The sequence below is a fragment of the Agelaius phoeniceus genome, chromosome 3 (genome assembly GCF_051311805.1).
Source record: "Agelaius phoeniceus isolate bAgePho1 chromosome 3, bAgePho1.hap1, whole genome shotgun sequence".
Classification (NCBI taxonomy): domain Eukaryota; kingdom Metazoa; phylum Chordata; class Aves; order Passeriformes; family Icteridae; genus Agelaius; species Agelaius phoeniceus.
Window position 1 is genome coordinate 1,624,637 of NC_135267.1, and position 18,169 is coordinate 1,642,805.

Sequence of the window (18,169 nt, forward strand, 5' to 3'; positions counted from 1 at the left end):
AATCCCGGGAATTTGGCCACAGAATCCCAGGAATTCCAACCCCAGAATCCCAGAAATTTTGGCCCCAGAATGCCAGGAATTCCAACCTCAGAATCCCAGAAATTTCAGCTCCAGTATCCCAGGAATTCCAACTGCAGAATCCCAAAAATTTTGGTTCCAGAATCCCCGGAATTCCAGCCCAAGAATCCCAGAAATTTCAGCCCGAGAATCCCAGAAAATTCAACCCCAGAATCCCAGAAATTCCAACCCCAGAAACCCACAAATTTCAACCCCAGAATCCCAGAAATTTCAGCCCCGGAATCCCAAAAATTCCAATCCCAAGATCCCATCAATTTCAGCCCTGGAATCCTGTGAATTCCAACCCCAGAATCCCAGAAATTTCTGCCCTGGAATCCCAGAAATTTCAGCCCCAGAATCCCGAAAATTTAAACCCCAGGAATTCCAACCTCAGAATCCCAGAAATTCCAGCCCGAGAATCCCAGAAAATTCAACCCCAGAATCCCAGAAATTCCAACCCCAGAATCCCAGAAATTTCAGCCCCGGAATCCCAGAAATTTCTGCCCTGGAATCCCAGGAATTCCAACCCCACAATCCCAGAAATTCCAGCCCCAGAATCCCGGGAATTCCAACTCCAGAATCCCAGGAATTTCACCCCCACAATCCCAGAAATTTCAGCCCCAGAATCCCCAGAATTCCAGCCCCAGAATCTCAGAAATTTCAGCCCCGGAATCCCGGAAATTCCAGCCCCAGGAATTCCAGCCCCAGAATCCCAGGAATTTCAGCCCCAGAATCCCAGAAATTTTGGCCCCAGAATCCCAGGAATTCCAACTCCAGAATCCCAGAGATTTCAGACCCAGAATCCCAGAAATTTCAGCCCTGGAATCCCGGGAATACAGCCCCAGAATCCCAAAAATTTTAGCCTCAGAATCCGGGAATTCAGCCCCAGTATCCTGGGAATTCCAACTCCAGAATCCCAGAAATTTCAGCCCTGGAGTCCCCAGAATTCCAACCCCAGAATCCTGGAGGTTTTGGCCCCGGAATCCCAGGAATTTCAGCCCCAGAATCACAGGAATTCCAACCTCAGAATCCCAGAAATTTCAGCCCCAGCATGCCCAGAAATTTCAGCCCCTCAATCCCAGGAATTTCACCCCCAGAATCCGAGGAATTCCAACCCCAGAATCCCAGAAATTTCAGCCCCAGAATCCCAGAAATTTCAACCCCACAATCCCAAGAATTCCAGCCCCAGAATCCCAGAAATTCCTGCCCCTGGATCCTGGGAATTCAAACCTCAGAATCCCAGAAATTTTGACCCCAGAATCCCAGGTATTCCAGCCCTGGAATCACAGGAATTCCAACTCCAGAATCCCAGAAATTTCAGCTCCTGAATCCCTGAAATTTCAGCCCCGGAATCCCGGAAATTCCAACCCCAGAATCCCAGAAATTTCAGCCCTGGGATCCCAGGAATTCCAACCCCAGAATCCCAGGAATTCTGGCCCTTCAATCCCAGAAATTTCCAACCCCAGAATCCCAGAAATTCCAACCCCAGAATCCCAGAAAATTCAACCCCGGAATCCTGGGAATTCAGTCCCAGAATCCCAGAAATTCCAAGCCCAGAATCCCAGAAATTCCAAGCCCAGAATCCCGGAATTCCAACCCCAGAATCCCAGGAATTCCAACCTCAGAAACCCAGACATTTCAGCCCCAGAATCCTGGGAATTTTGGCCACAGAATCCCAGAAATTTCAGCCCCAGAATCCCAGAAATTCCAGCTGCAGGATCCCAGAAATTTCAGCCCCACAATCCCAGACATTCCAACCCCACAATCCCAGACATTCCAACCCCAGAATTCCCGAAATTCCAGCCCCAGAATCCCAGGAATCCCAGGAATCCCGACGCACCACGTCGATGAGCTGGGCGATGGAGAGGCCGAAGCGCACGATGACGACGTCGGAGGTGTTGGGCACGGGCCGGGACCAGCGGTTGTAGCCGGAGAAAAGGCGCTTGAAGAGCCGATCCTCGGCGTGGCTGCGCCGCTGAGCCCGCCCTGCACCGCCATGGAACGGGCCGGAAAGGGTCCAGAAATATTGCAAAAATATCGCAAAAATATCCCAGAAATATCCCAGAATTAATCAGGAAATATTGCAAAAATATCCCAGAAATATCCCGGAATTAATCAGGAAATATTGCAGAAATATTGCAGAAATATCCCAGAATTAATCATGAAATATTGCAGAAATATCCCAGAAATATCCCAGAATTAATCAGGAAATATTGCAAAAATAACCCAGAAATATCCCAGAATTAATCAGGAAATATTGCAAAAATAACCCAGAAATATCCCAGAATTAATCAGGAAATATTGCAAAAATATCCCAGAAATATCCCAGAAATATCCCAGAATTAATCAGGAAATATTGCGGAAATATCCCAGAAATATCCCGGAATTAATCAGGAAATATTGCGGAAATACCCCAGAAATATTCCAGAAAATATTGCAGAAATATCCCGGAAATATCCCAGAATTAATCCCAGAAATATTGCGGAAATATCCCAGAAATATTCCAGAAATATCCCGGAAATATTGCAGAAATATTCCAGAATTAATCAGGAAATATTGCAGAAATATCCCAGAAATATTGCATAAATATTCCAGAAAATATTCCAGAAATATTCCGGAAATATCCCGGAAATATCCCAGAAATATCCCAGAATTAATCAGAAAATATCCCAGAAATATCCCAGAAATATTCCAGAAAATATTCCAGAAATATCCCGGAAATATCCCAGAAATATCCCAGAATTAATCAGGAAATAGTGCAGAAATATCCCAGAAATATTCCAGAATTAATCAGGAAATATTGCGGAAATGTTAGAAATATTCCAGAAATTTTGCAGAAATATTCCAGAAATAGTCCAGAAATAGTCCGGAAATAATTCGGAAAAATTCCAGAAATATTCCAGACATATTCTGGAAATATCCCAGAAAATATTCCATAAAATATCCCAGAAATATTCCAGAAATATTGCAGAAATATCCCAGAATTAATCAGGAAATATCCCAGAAATATCCCAGAATTAATCAGGAAATATTGCAAAAATATCCCAGAATTAATCAGGAAATAGTGCAGAAATATCCAAGAAATATTCCAGAAAATATTCCGGAAATATCCCAGAATTAATCAGGAAATATTGCAGAAATATCCCAGAATTAATCATGAAATATTGCGGAAATATCCCAGAAATATTCCAGAAATATCCCGGAAATATTGCAGAAAATATCCCAGAAATATCCCAAAATTAATCAGGAAATATTCCAGAAATATCCCAGAAATATTCCAGAAAATATTCCAGAATTAATCAGGAAATATTGCAAAAATATCCCAGAAAATATTCCAGAAATATTCTGGAAATATTGGGGAAATATTCCAGGAAAATTCCAGAAATATTCTGGAAATATTCCAGAAAATATTCCAGAAATATTTCAGAAATATTCCAGAATTAATCAGGAAATATTGTGGAAATATTGCAGAAATATCCCAGAAATATCCCAGAATTAATCATGAAATATTGCGGAAATATCCCAGAAATATCCCAGAAATATCCCAGAAATATCCCAGAAATATCCCAGAATTAATCAGAAAATATCCCAGAAATATCCCAGAATTAATCAGAAAATATCCCAGAAATATCCCAGAAATATTCCAGAAAATATTGCAGAAATATCCCGGAAATATCCCGGAAATATCCCAGAATTAATCAGGAAATATTGCAGAAATATCCCAGAAATATTCCAGAAATATCCCAGAAATATCCCAGAATTAATCAGGAAATATCCCAGAAATATCCCAGAAACATTCCAGAAACATTCCAGAAACATTCCAGAAATATTCCAGAATTAATCAGGAAATATTGTGGAAATATTGCGGAAATATTAGAAATATTCCAGAAAAATTCCAGAAAATATTCCAGGAATATCCCAGAATTAATCAGGAAATATTGCCAAAATATTCCAGGAAATATTGCAGAAAATATTCCGGAAATATTGCAGAAATATTCCAGAATTAATCTGGAAATATTCTGGAAATATTCCAGAAAATATCCCAGAAAATATTCCAGAAATATCCCAGAATTAATCAGGAAATATTGCGGGAAATATTCCAGAAAATATTACAGAAATATTCCAGAAATATTCCAGAAAATATCCCAGAAATATCCCAGAATTAATCAGGAAATATTGAAGAAATATTGCAGAAATATCCCAGAAATATTCCAGAAATAATTCAGAAATATTGCAGAAATATCCCAGAAATATTCCAGAATTAATCAGGAAATATTGCGGAAATATCCCAGAAATATCCCAGAAATATTCCAGAAATATCCCAGAATTAATCAGGAAATATTGCGGAAATATTGCAGAAATATCCCAAAAATATTCCAGAAATATCCCAGAAAATATTCCAGAAATATTCCAGAAAATATTCCAGAAATATTCCAGAATTAATCAGGAAATATTGCGGAAATATCCCAGAAATATTCCAGAAATATTGCAGAAATATCCCAGAAATATTCCAGAAATATTCTGGAAATATTCCAGAAAATATTCCAGAAATATTTCAGAAATATTTCAGAAATATTCCAGAATTAATCAGGAAATAGTGCAGAAATATCCCAGAAATATTGCAGAAATATCCCAGAAATATTGCAGAAATATCCCAGAATTAATCAGGAAATATTGCGGAAATATTCCGGGAAATATTCCAGAAAATATTCCAGAAATATCCCAGAATTAATCAGGAAATATTGCAGAAATATCCCAGAAAATATCCCAGAAATATCCCAGAATTAATCATGAAATATTGTGGAAATATTGCAGAAATATTAGAAATATTCCAGGAATATCCCAGAAAATATTCCAGGAATATTCCAGAATTAATCAGGAAATATTCTGGAAATATTCCAGAAAATATCCCAGAAAATATTCCAGAAATATCCCAGAAATATTCTGGAATTAATTGGGAATTAACCGGGAATTATTCCAAATTTATTAGCGAATTATTGAGAATTATTCTGGAATTAATTGGGAATTATTCCAAAATTAATCTGGAATTAATTGGGAATTATTCAGGAATCATTTTCCCACCATTTTCCTTTTCTTTCCCCCTTTTTCCCCCATTTCTTTCCCCACTATTTCCCCCTTTTCTTCCTTTTTTTTTTCCTTTTTTCCCTCATTTTTCTTCCCCTTTTCGTGTAAATCCTTGGAGCCTTTGGCTTCTGCCAGGCCTGGATCCTGAGGGGATCCAGAAAATTCCACAGGGATGGAGAAATGGGGAAAAGGGGGAGAGAAAAAGGAAAAAAGGGGGGAAAAAGGGACGGGAAAAGAGGGAAAAAGGGATGGGAAAGGGAGGGGGAAAAGGAGGGAAATTGGGGGGGAAATGGGGGAAAAGGGTGGGAAAAGGAGAAGAAATGGGGGAAAAAGGGATGGGAAAAGGGGGGAAAGGGAGATGGGAAATGGAGGGAAAGGGATGGGAAAAGAGGGAAAAAGGGATGGGAAAAGGGAGGGGGAAAAGGAGGGAAATTGGGGGGAAAATGGGGAAAAAGGGATGGGAAAAGGAGAGGAAAAGATGGAAAAAATGGGGGGAAAAGGGAGGGGAAAAGGGATGGAAGGAGGGAAAGAAAAAGGATGGAAAAGGGGGGAAAAAAGGGGTGGAAAAGGAGTGGAAAAGGGAGGGGAGAAAAGGAAGGAAATTGGGGGGGAAAATGGGGAAAAAGGGATGGGAAAAGATGGAAAAAAATGGGGGAAAAGGGGATGGGAAAAGGAGAGAAAAGGGAGGAAAAAGAGAGAAAAAAAGGGATGGGAAAGGGAGGGGAGTAAAGGAGGGAAATTGGGGGGAAAATGGGGAAAAAGGGGTGGGAAAGGAATCCAGGGAGGGAGGGAAAAGGGATGGAAATTGGGGGAAAAGGAGGGAAAAAAGGGTGGGAAAAAGGGCAAAAAATAATGAAAAATGGAGGGGAGTGAAGAAGGGAAATTGGGGGGAAATGAGGGGAAAAAGGGAGGGGGAAAAGATGGAAAAATGGGGAAAAAGGGATGGGAAAAGGGGGGAAAGGGAGAAGGGAAAGGAGGGAAAGGGGTGGGAAAAGAGGAAAAAAATGGGGGAAAAGGGATGGGAAAAGGGATGGAAGGGGGGAAAGAAAAAGGATGGAAAAGGGGGGAAAAAGGGGTGGAAAAGGAGTGGAAAAGAAATGGAAAAGGGAGGGGAGAAAAGGAAGGAAATTGGGGGGAAAAATGGGGAAAAAGGGTGGGAAAAGATGGGAAAAAATGGGGGAAAAGAGATGGAAAAGGGATGGAGGGAGGGGAAAGGGATGGAAATTGGGGGGAAAAGGGATGGGAAAAAAAGGGGTGGAAAATGGACAAAAAATACTGGAAAAGGGAGAGGGAAAAGGGAGGGAAAAGAGAGAAAAAAGGGATGGAAAAGGAGTGGAAAAGAAATGGAAAAGGGAGGGGATGAAAGGAGGGAAATTGGGGGGAAAAGAGGGGAAAAAGGGAATGGAAAAGATGGAAAAAAATGGGGGAAAAAGGGATGGGAAAAGGGGGGAAAGGGAGAAGGGAAAGGAGGGAAAGGGATGGGAAAAGAGGAAAAAAATGGGGGAAAAGGGATGGGAAAAAAGGGATGGAAAAGGGATCCAGGGAGGGAGAGAAAATGGATGGAAAAGGGGGAGAAAAAGGGGAGAAAAAGGATGGAAAATGATGGAAAAGGAGGGGGGAAAAGGTGGGAAAGGAGGGGAAAATCTGGGGGGAAAAGGTGGGAAAAGGGATCCAGGGAGGGAGGGAAAAATGGGGGGAAAGGGGGGAAAATAATGGAAAAGGGATTGAGGGAAATGGGAATTTGGGGGGAATTTTGGGGAAAATTTGGGAGAATTTTTTTGGGAATTTTGTGAGAAATTTTTTTTTTTTGAATTTTGAGGCAACGTGGAGGAATTTTGGGAAATTTGGAGGAATTTTGGGAAATTTGGGGGAATTTCTAGCAAATTTTGGTGGAATTTGGGGGGAATTTTGGAAGAATTTTGGGGGGATTTGCGGGGAATTTTTGGAGGAATTCTGGGTGAAATTTGGGGGAATTTGGGAGCAATTTTTGGGGATTTGGGGGGGAAATTTCGGGAGAATTTTAGAAGAATTTGGGGGAAATTTTTGGAGGAATTCTGGGGGAAATTTGGGGGAATTTTTAGCAAATTTTGGGGGAAATTTGGGAGAATTTCAGGGAAATTTTGGGTGAATTTTGGAGGAATTCTGGGTGAAATTTGGGAGAATTTGGGGGAATTTTTGGGGGAATTCTGGGTAAAATTTGGGGGAATTTTTAGCAAATTTTGGAGGAACTTTGGAAAATTTGGGGGAAATTTTGGGAAAATTTTTGGGGGGATTTTGGGGGAATTTTTAGCAAATTTGGGGAGAATTTTGGGGGAATTTTTGGGGGAATTCTGGGTGAAATTTGGGGGAATTTTTAGCAAATTTTGGTGGAAATTTGGGAGAATTTTGGGGGAATTTTGGAAGAATTCTGGGTGAAATTTGGGATTTTTTGGGGGAAATTTTGGAGGAACTTTGGAAAATTTGAGGGAATTTTTGGGAGAATTTTGGAAGAATTTGGGGAGAATTTTGGGGTTTTTTTGGGGAATTTTGGAGGAATTTTTGGGGGAATTTTTGGAGGAATCCTGGGTGAAATTTGGGAGAATTTGGGAGAATTTTGGGGGAATTTTGGGGGAATTCTGGGTAAAATTTGGGGGAATTTTTAGCAAATTTTGGTGGAAAATTGGGAGAATTTTGGGGAAATTTCGGGGGAATTTTTGGGGAAACTTTTTGGGATTTTAGAATAATTTGGGGGGAATTTTTTGGGATTTATTTTTAAATTTTTGGGGATTTTGGGGGAGGGGTTTGGAGATTTCTGGGGGAATTTTGGAGGGAATTTTTTGAATTTTTGGCGAATTTTTGGGGGCATTTTTGGTGAATTTTTTTTGGAATTTTGGGAGATTTGGGGAGAATTTTTTTTGATATTTTTGGGGGATTTTTGGGGGAATTTTGGGGAATTTTTGGAGGAATTCTGGGTGAAATTTGGGAGAATTTGGGGGAATTTTGGGAAAATTTTTGGAGGAATTCTGGGTGAAATTTGGGGGAATTTTTAGCAAATTTTGGTGGAAATTTGGGAGAATTTGGGGGAATTTTGGGGGGAATTCTGGGTAAAATTTGGGAGAATTTTGGGGCAATTTTGGGGGAAAATTTTGGGACAATTTTGGAAGAATTTTGGGGGAATTTTTAGCAAATTTTGGTGGAATTTTGGGAGAATTTTGGGAAAATTTTGGGGGGAATTTTGGAAGAATTTTGGGTGAAATTTGGGATTTTTTGGGGAAAATTTTGGAGGAACTTTGGAAAATTTGAGGGAATTTTTGGGAGAATTTTGGAAGAATTTGGGAAAATTTTAGAAGAATTTTGGGGAATTTTTGGGGGAATTCTGGGTGAAATTTGGGGGAATTTTTAGCAAATTTTGGTGGAACTTTGGAAAATTTGGGGGAAATTTTGGGAAAATTTTTGCGGGGATTTTGGGGGAATTTTTAGCAAATTTGGGGAGAATTTTGGGGGAATTTTTGGGGGAATTCTGGGTGAAATTGGGGGAATTTTTAGCAAATTTTGGTGGAATTTTGGAAGAATTTTGGGTGAAATTTGGGGGAATTTTTGGGGGAAATTTTGGAGGAACTTTGGAAAATTTGAGAGAATTTTTGGGAGAATTTTAAAAGAATTTGGGGGGAATTTTGGAGGAATTTTTGGGGGAATTTTTGGAGGGATCCTGGGTGAAATTTGGGAGAATTTGGGAGAATTTTGGGGGAATTCTGGGTGAAATTTGGGGGAATTTTTAGCAAATTTTGGTAGAATTTTGGGGAAATTTTGGGTGAAATTTGGGGGAATTTTTGGGGATTTTTGGGGGAATTTTTGGAGGAATTCTGGGTGAAATTTGGGGGAATTTGGGGGAAATTTTTGGGGGAATTCTGGGTAAAATTTGGGAGAATTTTTAGCAAATTTTGGTGGAAAATTGGGAGAATTTTGGGGAAATTTTGGGTGAAATTTGGGGGAATTTTTGGGGGAATTTTGTGGGAATTTTTGGGGGAATTCTGGGTGAAATTTGGGGGAATTTTTAGCAAATTTTGGTGGAAAATTGGGAGAATTTTGGGTGAAATTTGGGGGAATTTTTGGGGATTTTTGGGGGGAAATTTTGGAGGAACTTTGGAAAATTTGAGGGAATTTTTGGGGGAATTTTGGAAGAATTTGGGGAGAATTTTGGGGTTTTTTTGGGGAATTTTGAAGGAATTTTTGGGGAATTTTTGGAGGAATTCTGGGTGAAATTTGGGAGAATTTGGGGGGAATTTTGGGGTTTTTGGGGGAAATTTCGGGGGAATTTTTGGGGAATTTTTTTGGGATTTTAGAATAATTTGGGGGGAATTTTTTGGGATTTATTTTTAAATTTTTGGGGATTTTGGGGGGGGTGTTCGGAGATTTCTGGGGGAATTTTGGGGGGAATTTTTTGAATTTTTGGCGAATTTTTGGGGGCATTTTTGGTGAATTTTTTTTGGAATTTTGGGAGCTTTTGGGGAGAATTTTTTTTTATATTTTTGGGGCATTTTTGGGGGAATTTTGGGGGAATTTTTGGGGGAATTCTGGGTGAAATTTGGGGGAATTTGGGGGAATTTGGGGGAATTTTGGGGGAATTTTTGGGGGAATTCTGGGTGAAATTGGGGGAATTTTTTGCAAATTTTGGTGGAAATTTGGAAGAATTTTGGGTGAAATTTGGGGAAATTTTTGGGGAATTTTGGGGGAAATTTTGGAGGAACTTTGGAAAATTTGAGGGAATTTTTGGGAGAATTTTGGAAGAATTTGGGGGGAATTTTGGGGTTTTTTTGGGGAATTTTGGAGGAATTTTTGGGGAATTTTTGGGGGAATTTTTGGAGGGATCCTGGGTGAAATTTGGGAGAATTTGGGGGAATTTTGAGGAATTTTTGGGGGAATTCTGGGTAAAATTTGGGGGAATTTTTAGCAAATTTTGGTGGAAAATTGGGAGAATTTTGGGTGAAATTTCGGGGGAATTTTTGGGGAAATTTTTTTGGGATTTTAGAAGAATTTGGGGGGAATTTTTTGGGATTTATTTTTAAATTTTTGGGGATTTTCGGGGGGTGTTCAGAGATTTCTGGGGGAATTTTTTGAATTTTTGGCAAATTTTGGGGGGGCATTTTTGGTGAACTTTTTTTGGAATTTTGGGAGATTTGGGGAGAATTTTTTAAAATAATTTTTGAGGAATTTTGGAGGAATTTTGGGGGATTTTTGGGGCATTTTGGGTGAAATTTGGGGGAATTTTTAGCAAATTTTGGTGGAGAATTTGGGGGAAATTTGGGAAAATTTCTGGAGGAATTTTGGGGAAATTTTGGGGAATTTTGGGAGGAATTCTGGGTGAAATTGGGGGGAATTTTTAGCAAATTTTGGTGGAAATTTGGGAGAATTTGGGGGAATTTTGAGGGAATTTTTGGGGAATTTTGGAGCATTTTTTTGGAATTTTTGGCAAATTTTTTTTTGGAATTTTGGGAGATTTGGGGAGAATTTTTTTAATAATTTTGGGGGAATTTTTGGGGCAATTCTGGGTGAAATTTGGGGAATTTTTGGAGGAATTCTGGGTGAAATTTGGGAGAATTTGGGGGAATTTTGGGTGAATTTTTGGGGGAATTCTGGGTGAAATTTGGGGGAATTTTTAGCAAATTTTGGTGGAAATTTGGAAGAATTTTGGGGAAATTTTGGGTGAATTTTGGGGGAATTCTGGGTGAAATTTGGGGGAATTTTTAGCAAATTTTGGTGGAAATTTGGGAGAATTTTGGGGCAATTTTGGAAGAATTCTGGGTGAAATTTGGGGGAATTTTGGGGGATTTTTTGGGGGAAGTTTGGAAGAATTTTGGGGGCAATTTTGGACGAACTTTGGGGGAAATTTTTGGGGGTTTTAGAAGAATTTTGTGGGAATTTTGGAGGGAATTTTTTGAATTTTTGGGCGAATTTTTGGGGGCATTTTTGGTGAATTTTTTTTGGAATTTTGGGCGATTTTGGGGAGAATTTTTTTTATATTTTTGGGGGATTTTGGGTGAATTTTGGGGGATTTTTGGGGCATTTTTGGGGGAATTCTGGGTGAAATTTTGGGAGAATTTGGGGGAATTTTGGGGGAATTTTTGGGGGAATTCTGGGTAAAATTTGGGGGAATTTTTAGCAAATTTTGGTGGAAAATTGGGAGAATTTTGGGGCAATTTTGGAAGAATTCTGGGTGAAATTTGGGGGAATTTTGGGGGATTTTTTGGGGAATTTTGGAAGAATTTTGGGGGCAATTTTGGACGAACTTTGGGGGAAATTTTTGGGGGTTTTAGAAGAATTTTGTGGGAATTTTGGAGGGAATTTTTTGAATTTTTGGCGAATTTTTGGGGCATTTTTGGCGAATTTTTTTTGGAATTTTGGGAGATTTTGGGGAGAATTTTTTTTGATATTTTTGGGGGATTTTGGGGGAATTTTGGGGGAATTTTGGGGGCATTTTTGGGTGAATTTTGGGTGAATTTTGGGGGATTTTGGGGGATTTTTGGGTGAATTTTGGGTGAATTTTGGGGGATTTTTGGGGCATTTTTGGGTGAATTTTGGGGGAATTTTGGGTGAATTTTGGGGCATTTTTGGGTGAATTTTGGGGCATTTTTGGGTGAATTTTGGGGGAGTTTGGGGGCATTTTTGGGTGAATTTTGGGTGAATTTTGGGGGAATTTTGGGGCATTTTTGGGTGAATTTTGGGGAATTTTTGGGGCATTTTTGGGGGAATTTTGGGTGAATTTTGGGGGATTTTTGGGGCATTTTTGGGTGAATTTTGGGGGATTTTGGGGGCATTTTTGGGTGAATTTTTGGGTGAATTTTGGGGGATTTTGGGGCCGTTTCTCACCCCCTTGCAGCAGCTGGAGGCAGCCAAGGAGCCAAAGCCAAAGGGGGAAAATCCCCATGGAGAGGCCGGGAAATCCTGCAGGGAACCAAGGAATTCATTAATTAATGATTAATTAATGAGTAATTAATGAAGGTATGGAATTAAACAATGAATGAATGATTCATTAATGACGTTATGTAATTAAAGAATGAATTAATTAATGATTAATTAATGAGGTTATGGAATTAAAGAATGAATGAATGAAGGAATCATGAATGAGTTTATGGAATTAAAGAATGAATTAATTAATGAATCATTAATGAGGTTATGGAATTAAAGAATGAATTAATTAATCAATAATTAATGAGGTTATGGAATTAACCAATGAAGGAATCATGAATGAGGTGAGGGAATTAAAGAATGAGTTAATTAATCAATAATTAATGAGGTTATGGAATTAAAGAATGAATTAATTAATCAATAATTAATGAGGTTATGGAATTAACCAATGAAGGAATCATGAATGAGGTGAGGGAATTAAAGAATGAATTAATTAATCAATAATTAATGAGGTTATGGAATTAACCAATGAAGGAATCATGAATGAGGTGATGGAATTAAAGAATGAGTTAATTAATCAATCATTAGTGAGGTTATGGAATTAAAGATTGAGTTAATGAATGAATCATTAATGAGGTTATGGAATTAAAGAATTAAATAATTAATGAATGATTAATGAGGTTATGTAATTAAAGCATGAATTAGTGAATCATTAATGGGGTTATGTAATTAAACCATGAATTAATGAATGAATAATTACTGAGGTTATGTAATTAGAGAATGAATTAATTAAGGAATCATTACTGAGGTTATGTAATTAAAGAATGAATGAATTAATGAATGAATCATTACTGAGGTTATGTAATTAAAGAATGAGTTAATTAATGAATCATTTATGAGGTTATGTAATTAAAGAATGGATTAATCATTAATGATGTTATGCAATTAAAGAATGGATAATTAATTAATTAATTATTACTGAGGTGGTGTAATTAAACAATGAATTAATGAATAATTACTGAGGTTATGTAATTAAAGCATGAATTAGTGAATCATGAATGAGGTTATGTAATTAAACAATGAATGAATTAATGAATTAATGAATCATTACTGAGGTTATGTAATTAAAGAATGAATGAATTAATGAATCATTAATGAGGTTATGGAATTAAAGAATGAATTAATTAACCAATAATTAATGAGGTTATGGAATTAAAGAATGAATGAATGAATGAATGACTGAATGAATCATTAATGAAGTTAGGTAATTAAAGCATGAATTAATGAATGAATCATGAATGAGGTTATGGAATTAAAGAATGAATGAATTAATGAATCATTACTGAGGTTATGTAATTAAAGAATGGGTAATTAATTAATGAATTAATTAAAGAATTAATTAATGAATTATGAATCATTAATGAGGTTATGAAATTAAACAATGAATTAATGAATCATTACAGAGGTTATGTAATTAAACAATGAGTTAATTAAGGAATCATGAATGAGGTTATGTAATTAAAGCATGAATTAATTAATGAATCATGAATGAGGTTATGGAATTAAACAATTAATTAATGAATGAATTAATTAATCATTAATGAGGTTATGTAATTAAAGAATGTATTAATTAAGGAATCATTACTGAGGTTATGTAATTAAAGAATGAATGAATTAATTAATGAATCATTATTGAGTTATGTAATTAAAGAATGGGTAATGAATGAATCATTAGTGAGGTTATGGAATTAAAGAATGAGTTAATTAATGAATCATTTATGAGGTTATGGAATTAAAGAATGGATTAATCATTAATGATGTTATGTAATTAAGGAATGAGTGAATTAATGAATGAATCATTACTGAGGTTATGTAATTAAACAATGAATGTATTAATTAATGAATCATTAATGAGGTTATGGAATTACAGCATGAATAAATGAAGGAATCATTACTGAGGTTATGGAATTAAAAAATGGGTAATTAATGAATGAATCATTAATGGGGTTATGTAATTAAACAATGAATGAATGAATTAATGACTCATTAATGAGGTTATGGAATTAAACAATGAATGTATTAATTAATGACTCATTAATGAGGTTATGGAATTAAAGAACGAATTATTTAATGAATGATTACTGAGGTTATGTAATTAAAGAATGGGTAATTAATTAATGAATTAATTAACGAATTAATTAATGAGTGAATGAATCATGAATGAGGTTATGGAATTGAAGAATGAATGAATTAATGAATCATTAATGAAGTTATGTAATTAAAGCATGCGTAATTAATGAATCATGAATGAGGTTATGGAATTAAACAATGACTTAATTAATGAATGAATCGTTAATGAGGTTATGTAATTAAAGAATGAATGAATCATTACTGAGGTTATGTAATTAAAGAATGGGAAATTAATTAATGAATTAATTAAAGAATTAATTAATGAATTAATGAATCATTAATGAGGTTATGTAATTAAAGCATGAATTAATTAATGAATCATGAATGAGGCTATGGAATTAAACAAAGAATGAATGAATGAATCATTAATGAGGTTATGTAATTAAAGAATGAATGAATTAAGGAATCGTTAATGAGGTTATGTAATCAAAGAATGAGTTAATTAATGAATCATTACTGAGGTTATGTAATTAAACAATGAGTTAATTAAGGAATCATGAATGAGGTTATCGGATTAACGAATGTATTAATTAATCAATAATTAATGAGGTTATGTAATTAAAGCATGAATGAATTAAGGAATGAATGAATCATTACTGAGGTTATGGAATTAAAGAATGGGTAATTAATGAATGAATCATTAATGAGGTTATGTAATTAAAGAATGAGTTAATTAATGAATCATTAATGAGGTTATGTAATCAAAGAATGAATGAATCATTAATGAGGTTATGTAATTAAAGCATGAATTAATTAATGAATGAATCATTACAGTTATGTAATGTATGAAGTTATGTAATTACAACATGGGTAATTAATGGATCATTACTGAGGTTATGTAATTAAAGAATGGAAAATTAATGAATAAATCATTAATGAGGTTACGGAATTAAAGAATGGAAAATTAATGAATGAATCATTAATGAGGTTATGGAATTAAAGAATGGGTGAATGAATGAATGAATAATTAATGAGGTTATGTAATTAAAGCATGAATTAATGAATGAATCATTACTGAGGTTATGTGATTAAAGAATGGATAATTAATGAATGAATCGTTAATGAGGTTCTGTAATTAAACAATGAATTAATGAATGAATGAATGAATCGTTAATGAGGTTATGTAATTAAAGCATGAATTAATTAGGGAATCATTAGCGAGGTTATGTAACTAAAGAATGAATGAATTAATGGCTCATTAATGAGGTTATGTAATTAAGGAATGGGTTAATGAATGACTCATTAATGGGGTTATGGAATTAAGGAATGGGTAATTAATTAATGAATTAATTAAAGAATTAATGAATGAATTAATGAATCATTACTGAGGTTATGGAATTAAACAATAAATGAATGAATGAATGAATGATTAATGCGGTTATGTAATTAAAGAATGAATTAATTAAGGAATTGTTACTGAGGTTATGGAATTAAAGAATGAATTAATTAAGGAATAATTACTGAGGTTATGTAAATAAACAATGGATTAATGAATGAATCATTAATGAGGTTATGGAATTAAAGCATGAATTAATTAATGAATGAATCATTAACGAGGTTATGGAATTAAACAATGAATTAATTAATCACTAATGAGGTTATGTAATTAAACAATGAAATAATTAATGAATCATTAATGAGGTTATGGAATTAAACAATGAATTAATTAAGGAATCATTAATGAGGTTATGTAATGAATGAATGAATGAATGAATCATTAATGGGGTTCTGTAATTAAAGCATGGGTAATTAATGAATGAATCATTAATGAGGTTCTGTAATTAAAGAATGAATGAATGAATGAATCATTAACGAGGTTATGCAATTAAAGAATTGGTAATTAATTAATGAATTAATGAAAAAATTACTTAATTTAATGTAATATCAATAAATATGGTAATAATGGATCTAATCTATTAAATACATTAATAATTAACATATTAATAATTCATAATAAATACATTAATTAATTTAAGGAATAGAAATAAATATGGTAATAATGGATTGAATATATTAAATAAATTAATAATAAATATATATAATAATTAATAATAAATTAATTATTTTACTCTAATAGAAATAACTATGGTAATAACGAATCTAATACATTAAATTCATTAATAATGAATACATTAATAATTGATAATAAATACATTAATTAATTTAATGTGATATAAATGAAAATGGTAATAATGAACCAAATATAGTAAATACAATAATAATGAATCTATTAATAATTAATAATAAATACATTAATTGATTTTAGGCATAAAAATAAATATGGTAATAATGGATCTAATATATTAAACACATTAATAATTAACATATTAATAATTAATAATAAATTAATTATTTTAAGGAATATAAATTAATATGGTAATAATGAATCTAATATATTAAACACGTTAATAATTAACATATTAATTATTAATAATAAATAAATAAATTAATTTAAGGAATATAAATTAATATGGTAATACTGGATCTAATCTATTAAATACATTAATAATCAATATATTAATAATTAATAGGTAAATTAACTATTTTAATGTAATAGAAATAAATAAGGCAATAATGAATCTAATGTATTAAATACATTAATAATGAATTTATTAATAATAAATAATAAATGAATTAATTTAAGGTACTGTAAATAAATATGGTAATAATGGATCTAATATATTAATGCATTAATAATGAATATATTAATAATGAATAATAAGTAAATCAATTAATTTAATGTTATATAAATAAATATGGTAATAATGGATCTAACATATTAAATACATTAATAATGAATTTATTAATAATTAATAATAAATGAATTAATTTAAGGTAATGTAAATAAATATGGTAATAATGGATCTAATATATTAATACATTAATAATTAATATATTAATAATTAATTGAATGTAATACAAATAAATATGGTAATAATGGATCTAATATAATAAATACATTAATAATGAATATTTTAATAATTAATGAAAAAAATTACTTAATTTAATGTAATACAAATAAATATGGTAATAATGGATTTAATATATTAAATACATTAAAATTAATATATTAATAATTAATAATAAGTAAATTAATTAATTTAGTGCAATATAAATAAATATTGTAATAATGAATCAAATATATTAAATACATTAATAATGACTATATTAATAATTAATAATAAATTAATGTAATAGAAATAAATATGGCAGTAATGAATCTAATATATTAAATACATTAATAATGAATTTATTAATAATTAATAATAAATGAATTAACTTAAGGTACTATAAATAAATATGATAATAATGGATCTAATATATTAATGCATTAATAATGAATATTTTAATAATTAAGTGAATGTAATACAAATAAATATGGTAATAATGGATCTAATGTAATAAATAATTTAATGTAATATAAGTAAATATGGTAATAATGGATTTAATATATTAAATACATTAATAATTAATATATTAATAATTAATAATAAGTAAATTAATTAATTTAAGGTAAGAGAAATAAATATGGTAATGAATCTAATATATTAAATACATTAATAATGACTTTATTAATAATTAACATAAATAAATTAATTTAATGTAGTACATATAAATATGGCAATAATGAACCTAATATATTAAATACATTAATAACGAATATATTAATAATTAAGAATAAATAAATTAATTAATTTATTGTACTATAAATAAATGTGGTAATAACGAACCTAACATATTTAATACATTAATAATGAATATATTCATAATAATTAAATTAATTAATTTAAAGTACTATAAATGTATATGGTTAAAATTAATCTAATATATTAAATACATTAATACTGAATAAATTAATCAATTTAAGGTAATATAAATAAATATGGTAATACTGGATCTAATATATTCAATACAATAATAATCAATATATTAATAATTAATAAGTAAATTA

The 18,169-nt window shown here is 33.1% G+C and overlaps 1 protein-coding gene across 1 annotated transcript in view; it reads right to left on the bottom strand.

Moving 5' to 3' along the window:
• The window catches only part of CHRNA2 (cholinergic receptor nicotinic alpha 2 subunit), a 31,716-nt gene extending 19,622 nt beyond the window's left edge, over nt 1-12,094 (bottom strand). The window contains exons 1-2 of the mRNA XM_077176448.1: nt 11,989-12,094; nt 1,898-2,043 (exon numbers count right to left, since the gene is read on the bottom strand). Coding sequence (XP_077032563.1) covers nt 1,898-2,043; nt 11,989-12,046 — 204 coding nt within the window. The 5' untranslated portion in view covers nt 12,047-12,094. The remainder of the gene's footprint in view (nt 1-1,897; nt 2,044-11,988) is intronic.
• Nucleotides 12,095-18,169: the final 6,075 nt, after the last annotated feature.